The sequence below is a fragment of the Aphanomyces astaci genome (assembly GCF_000520075.1).
Source record: "Aphanomyces astaci strain APO3 unplaced genomic scaffold supercont1.66, whole genome shotgun sequence".
NCBI lineage: Eukaryota > Oomycota > Saprolegniomycetes > Saprolegniales > Verrucalvaceae > Aphanomyces > Aphanomyces astaci.
In genome coordinates this window covers 256,458-263,894 of record NW_009798329.1, presented here as the reverse complement: position 1 = coordinate 263,894, position 7,437 = coordinate 256,458, and the positions used below count along the sequence as shown (strand labels likewise).

The window sequence follows — 7,437 nt, the reverse complement described above, 5'->3', positions numbered from 1 at the left end:
GCGGATGATGAAAAGGATCGGGAGCTTGTCTCCGTTCCAGCGGACGGTGAGCACAGCAGACATACGCATGGAGTGTTTCTCGCAAGTAGATATCTTCGCGTCGCCACCGCGAGCAGACCAGATGTACTTGGGCGGCATGTCATAGTAGAACCCGGTCTCATCTACATTGTAGACGAAATCGCGACCAAAGCCGTGGTACTGCCGGTGGAACTCAGCAGCAAAATCATCATGTACTTCGATCAGGACGGATTGTTTGTGCTTCTTTGCCGGGTCGTTGACGCGTAAATCCATGGCGGTGACAAAAGCGCTCCAGCTATCGTAGGAGCCCTTGGTACCCGGTGCCGGGGATCTTGCGTGCAATGTAGGACCGCTGCCAAGCCGCCTGGTGCCTCTTGATCCAGCTGATGATATGCGACGTTGTTAACGCCGTTCTTGGGCTCGCATTTGGTTAATGTAGTCAACGAGACCCTCGGGATCGGGAAATTCTTCAGGACGCCCACCTGGATCGACTTTCATTCGTTTTTTGTTTCCCGTTGTAAGTAAGGATGTCACGTTCTTGGTTCACCCACGTACGGATGGTGCGAATTGGAATGCTTATCATGTCAGACACTTGTTGGTCGGTACTTGTTTCCAAAAGACCTAGCACCTTCAGCTTCGTTGCGATGGTGTAGTTACGCTTTGGAATGCGCATTGTTGACTGCATATCAAATGAAGACCTGAGGTACGGAGGAAATTCAAAAAGAAGTGCAGGCGGGTAATTATTATTTCTTGCCAATCAAATGTTAGGATTCTCAATCTCGACTTCTATTGGACAAAATATGGCAGCTGTTTCGATCGTACCATTCCGACGTTCATGAGTTGGGCCAAACCAATCTGACTACCATTGGTCTATATTTCAAGTTTAAGTCATTTAATTGGCTAATATGTTTCATTGAACTGAATGTTCACCACAGTTCATAAATCATATGGTATGATGGCCGATGTCAAGTGGGAGTTTACAGGCTCATAGAGCCTGTTCCAAGTAGCTTTCAAAATGGGCATTATCCAATCAATACGCTCCCCAACTCATTCCAAAATCTACTTTTCAAAATGAGGTACATGACCCCATTTGGACAACTCAGCATTGTCCCCAATGACTGGCTAATAATGGATGCCTCACTATCCAATCATTGATCCCAATCTCAGTCCAACTTTCAATTTGACATCATGGACCCGACCGGTTGCTGTCATTGCTGCCGTTGGCGCCGCCCTCATTTCAACGGACGTAGCAACCGCGCCCTTGCCATCAACACTGTTGTCGTACCCAGTACCACGTGTCAGCAAGTCAAGTCCGACGGCACAGACGATGGATGGTTCACGCGCCACCTGCGCTGCACCCGCCACACTTTCTGCGCATCGCCGACAACACTGTGTTATTGGCCAATGAACATGCATCCTAGTCTAATGATTTATGTCCAATCAATCATGGTCATAGAATGGGTAGAAAATGGGATGAAATATTTTGTCACCCCATTTTTCTTTTTTTTTCAATTCTACTTGGAACAGGCTCTATAGCAATTTGTTGCTTGGTATACTGTAGTAAACCAAATATTTCACCCAGACTTTCCTCTTTGTCGTTGGAGAGGAACTCAATTTGGAGATCTAGTGTTTGTTACATTGCAAGCGGTGATGCGACAAGGCCTGGAGAACATTGATGGTAACCAATTTCGCTTGCTGCATTTGCGAAAGGATGCCTTGCATCGTGCCGGGGCACTCATGTCCAATGTATCCGCAACTCGGGTCGTGCAACCTGTCTTCGAAGGCTTGCAATGTACGAGTACACCTGTGTGCAAACCTGTGTAGAATAGAACAAACACCACGCCATCTCCCTACCCACATATGCTGCCTGCGTCGTCTCCATGTCACGGCAGGTCCAATCGCGTTTGATTCCGTTCCCGCAACAATTGCATTTTTCGGATACTGTATCATGCACCATGCCCCATCCCTCCAAAAATATCCAGCTCCAGACAGATGACTTGGGAATATCGGGGATAACGTTATACTACGTAGTAGAAAAAACGTCAATGGAATTTCGAAATATCCGGATATATCGACTGAAATTTGGCCGAAATATGCGAATATTTGGCGTCATTAACACGCCCTAATAGTATTGTAGGATGAACAGGCAAAATAAGTGAGAAAGAAAAAGTGATGTGGTGTGTGGGATTTGAACCCAGTATATCCACGTACAAGTCAAGTTATGTATCCAATGGGCTGCAGGATTGACATATCAATTGAGTGATACGTTTGGTATCATCGTGTGAAACCCTTCGCCATCACGATACTGATTGGTAGAAAACCAAGATTATGACCAATACAATTCAACCAAAATCTTTATTTTCAGTTTTCAGCGTATGAAAAGTTACCCACTTCATATGCACTTTTATCAGCACCATAGAATTTCGACACGATTTCAAGTCCTGCGAACTGCATAAATTCTCCTCATTAAGCATCACTATTCCAATGAGCATCCATCGAAGGTATCATGGAACGATGCCCAAGCGTACAGTTCATGCTGAAATGTCCCACTTCTGCAGTAAAGTCGAGAAATTGTACTTCGACTTAGGGTGCGTCAATGCACCCTCAAGAAACCTACGTCGTAGGTACAGAGAACCGAGTAGGAACTCGCGCACAGTGGTATCGACACTATTTTTTTCCCATGGAGCATTCATAAATTCCGACGTCAACCAATAGTATTTTTTCATATTTTATATTTTAACCAATAGTATGCTCATAAAAAGTTTGTAAATTGTATGATTGGATATAATAAATTAATCCGATTGATCTGATTGCAAAATTATAATTCGTACTCGGAATCACAACTTGCGCATTCGCATACAATTCCCCATATATTTCAAAATACCACTGTGCGCGAGTTCCTACTCGGTTCTCTGTATCGTGATCAAATATTACATACGAGTATCAGCATGGGTATTGGATATACAACCGGTGCAATCAACTGGAGTAACTGTTCAAATAGCAGTACTGTAAGGTGATTCATTCCCCGCCAGCGAGGTTGTCCATTCGACTTAAACTTCGACTTCGGGCCCAAAACGCCATTTTGGGGCCGAATTCAACAAATCTGATCAAAATTCAAACATGTCTTGTTCGAAGAGTTTTAACCCAAATCCAATAATTCCAAGTGGGATTTACTCCTTGAAGCCTTGAAGAGGTCCAAAACACCACCTTACAAAATGGACCTTTTACCTCCATTTTGAAAATGGCATTTTTGGTTTATCCCATTTTGCGAGTAAATGGAATATTATTTTTGAAATGTTACCTGTCAGCATTGCCATATTATGCCCTTATTAATTCCGACTACCGTCAGTACACAACAGTGAACTGGTACTGGTAGGACTGTACTACAGTGTATGAAGTACTATTAATAGTACTGGCAGTATTGTCGATTTTCTTCAAATCTTTCCTTGGTTCGTTCAATCGAGCTCAAATAGGCTGAGACATCTGATTGGCCATTATCCACTTCGCCCTTTCCGGTAGAAAATCGAAAATGGATTGCAGCCAACCAGCGACAAATAATATCGGATTGACCAATGGGAGAGATCGGTGCTCTTTTTTTTGTTGGCAAGAATCGATATTAAACGGGGTCCGGAAATTCATACCGAATCTCCAATATGAACTGGAGACTTTATTCGTGGCGCGTAATACAGTACAGTAGTAACTCAACCCCATACATTTTGAGGTTCAAATTGTTGGAAAATGACACATGCCACCTGGATATCAGAGTAACCAGCGCCAAGATACATGATCCCCTCGGATTCTTGACCTGCCCTATGGTGGCTGTATGCTTGCGATTTTCAAACCCTCGAGCTTCTAGACACATGAAGATATTTCGCTCCCTCTTGCTGGTTGGCGCGACCGTCATTGCCGCCTTGGACACGTACTCGGCCAAAATTCTCGTGGACACAAACACCTTCGAATGCGAGCTCATCGATTCCGTCCACGTGGCCCAGCTCCACCGTAGCGTGGAGCACCCGGACTCGTTCATCGAGCTCACAACGAAGCGAAAAAGCCACCTCAACGACTTGGACCTGCTCCGGAACTCGGAGGAAGGCGCCCAAGAGTTCGTGGAAATCGTCGGGGGTAGCGTCGACGCTGTGCTGGGCCAGCTCGCAAAGCGGTGCCCATCCGGTGCACTGCGCCACAACGCAGTGCGCTCAGCCGAGACCTTTGCCGAGACAACCGTGATCAAGAAGATCGTCGACTCGGGCCCCCCCAAGAACCGCATTGATATTGTGTTTATGGGCGACGGGTACCAGGCGTCGGAAGAGGCGTTGTTCTTCAAGGACATCCAACGCCTGACCGACGAAATGTTCACCGGGGACACATTCACCCAGTACCTCCCTCTCTTTAACGTATGGGCGGTATACGTGCCATCGGTGGACTCGGGCATCGGCGTGGGTGGCAAACCTCGCAACACTGCCTTTCAACTGTACCGCGACGGCACCGAGCTGCGCGGCGTGTACCCCAACAAGCCGCAATACGCCCGCGATGTGTGCAAAACCGTGGGGGAGTTCGCGTGCGACTTTCCGTCGTTGATCGGGAACGACGCGTTCTACGGGGGTCTTGGGGGGGAGTTCGTCGTCGCGACAAGCTCGGTCACGTCGGGCACGGTGGTGCTGCGCCACGAGATGGGCCACAACTTTGGCCGAGTCGGTGAAGAGTACGACGGCGGCCAAGTGTACCGAGGCGCCAACGCGGCCACGTCGATCAACGTGGCACCGTGGACGCATTGGCTGACCAACCCGGATGTGATCCGCGAGGAGAAGGCCGTCCAGAGGTTCCAAAAGCACATCTGGTACGATCTCCAGAAGGGCTCGTACCAGATTAAGTTTACATCGAACGGCGCGTTCAAGCGATGGTACATCGAGCTGTCCGTTTCCGGCGCCGACACGAACGATGCGCTGTCGATCACGTTGAACGGCGATCCGCTGCCGTGGACCACCAAGGGTGTCAAGGACCGCTCATTTTACTCGTGGCGCAGCTCGGACGCGGGGTTCCCAGCCGGCGACCACGTGCTCAACATCACCGCGGGCGGGCCGTTCGACAGCCCGATCATCAAGCAGCTGTGTAACGCCGTGATCTACGAATACGCCGGCGAAGACGAGTTCAAGCTCGACGACAACGACCACATCGGGTTCTACCCCACGTGGGACATCAACAAGCGCCTCTCGTACCGCCCCGACAACGAAAAGTGCCTCATGCGTAATATGACGTCGCCCCAGTTTTGCGCGCCGTGCCAGGAAAACATGTGGCTGCAGTTCCTGACGCGCATTTCCTTTATCGAAGACGTCGTTGTGACTGGTAAGGACGTCGCGCTCAAGCTCATCCCGCTGGGCCAACTCCGCCCCAACCCCATACCCAACGAGCGGTACTCGGTCCAGTGGTTCAACAACGACAACGAAGTCACGAAGTTCCGCGACCAGTTCAACATTGACGTGTCCACCATGTCTGGCGTCGCCAAGCAGTGGACGGTCAAAGTCAACTTTACCACTCCCACCATACGCATCGACTCCAAGGGCGTCACCCGTGCCGAACGCACGTTCAACGTCGACTACACTCCCCCGTCTACCACTCTCACCCCTACCATTACTACGGTTACCCGTGCCCCTACCACGAAAACCCAGACCCCCACCACCACCAAGGCTACGCCCACCGTCGCGCCCTCCCCTACGACCCCTACGACGACGAAGGCGCACTGTTTCGGACGATAACGGATTTTAGGGTCATCACATGAATAATATTATCCAATCAAATATATTTTACGATAATACTACAGTAACGTTAATCAATGATTGGCTACAAAACGGATTCGAGTGAAAACATTTTAAATGTCCGGTTGATGATTGTCATGCAAGACAAGGAACTGGGACTGTACAGACCAGTCAAACAGTCGTCTCGTCATTGTGCATGTCGACTCGGGTTGTAGCTAGCTCGCTCCTGGACAGCCTGGTAGGGGAGCAAGCTAAAAACCGAGTCAAATGGAAGGGTGCGAGAAGTCTCACGGCAATGAAATTGTGCCTGCACCTCATCCGCCGAAATCGCCCGATGAACATTGCCTGCAAGTATTGACAAAATCACGATGAACATCGTCGCAAGGATGTGTCGTAAATTCTGCATATGCTTAGAGGTCGTGTTGTGGGTGGTTGAAAATGCATGTATTTGGGCCAACCAAATACGGCTATTGCAACACATGAATGCAATACTATTAATAGTAGATCTTTAAACCAGCAGCTGTCTAACTTCCAATTACTGATATCAGGATTGTAGTGCTTCCGAAATAGTAAGTACTACACTGTGTAATAGCAGTATTTTAATTCGTCAGTTAATGGCAAAATATACATGGACTTTGTTACTGATTAGGGAAATCTCAGTTTATAGAAATTCGTGTGTCAGATTACGGTGGAATAATGGGACCTGCATTAGGCAATAGAGCTTTTCCTGGTCTTATACATGTGTCCACATCATCGAGGTTGGCTAAGCGCAAGCGCAGTGAAGCTCAACGCCACTATCGTTTGAATCGCCAAGAGAGATCGTCTATTGACAGCAACCGCACTACACGCTTGTTGTCGCCATCGATGAATCGTTCGAACAATCATTCGAACAGCAGCTATTAGATGATGGATTTATACCATTAATAAAACGTGTTTGGTGATCGATTTGATTCGCTTACCATCATGTCTTCGGTGGCATAACTCCTGCTTCACCACGATACCGGTCAGTGCAACACTTCAAAAATAATACTGTATAGATTTCAATTGTTGGCGAAGTAGGTTACTATCACGTAATTGGACAAATATAATTTAAGCAATACAACCAATCAGAACTCGCTTTAATGTGATTGGCTCGATTCAAATGTTTGAATCAAATTTGATTGTCATTCCAAGACTGGACAACCGAGGACGACAGCAACATCGGTACTCCAACGGTCAGACGCAACCAGCGAGCGCCAGTTCTGTCGTGCAAAGCACCTCCCGTACTCGACTTGGCAAGGCTGGCGATCGAAGGAAGACAAGATGATGGCAAACAAGAGGCACAGCCGCTGCGCCACGATGGGCGGTCAGGGAGCCAAGGAGATCATTCCATTCAAGGATGACCTCTTGGCATTCATGCGTGGCCAACGCGACGAAGAACGCTACGTCCGCGTGTTCCACCTCATGCAATGGGTCAAACAGTACCAGAAGGCTTGGCTAGTCCAGTACTTGGCGAGCAAAAAAAGCGAGGCGGTGGCGTTCAATTCGTTCCGATCTTTGCTGCTACGCTTTGCCGAGCGACATCGATTTCGCCACCGCACACCATGCATCAGCAAGGTGATCCAACGAGTGCTAGACGAAGTGTGCTTGGGATACGCCGCGTCGTTTTGGAGCAAGTACTGGGAAG

The 7,437-nt window shown here is 48.3% G+C and overlaps 2 protein-coding genes across 2 annotated transcripts; both read left to right on the top strand.

Moving 5' to 3' along the window:
• Window positions 1-3,878: 3,878 nt before the first annotated feature.
• Window positions 3,879-5,771, top strand: H257_15121 (hypothetical protein; the record flags this gene model as incomplete). The annotated part of the gene is made up of 1 exon (XM_009843117.1): window positions 3,879-5,771. The coding sequence occupies one exon, from the start codon at window positions 3,879-3,881 to the stop codon at window positions 5,769-5,771; it is 1,893 nt and encodes a 630-aa protein (XP_009841419.1).
• A 1,378-nt stretch (window positions 5,772-7,149) lies between these two features.
• H257_15120 (hypothetical protein) lies at window positions 7,150-7,251 on the top strand (the record flags this gene model as incomplete). Its single annotated transcript, XM_009843116.1, has 1 exon — window positions 7,150-7,251. The coding sequence occupies one exon, from the start codon at window positions 7,150-7,152 to the stop codon at window positions 7,249-7,251; it is 102 nt and encodes a 33-aa protein (XP_009841418.1).
• Between the last annotated feature and the right edge of the window lie 186 nt (window positions 7,252-7,437).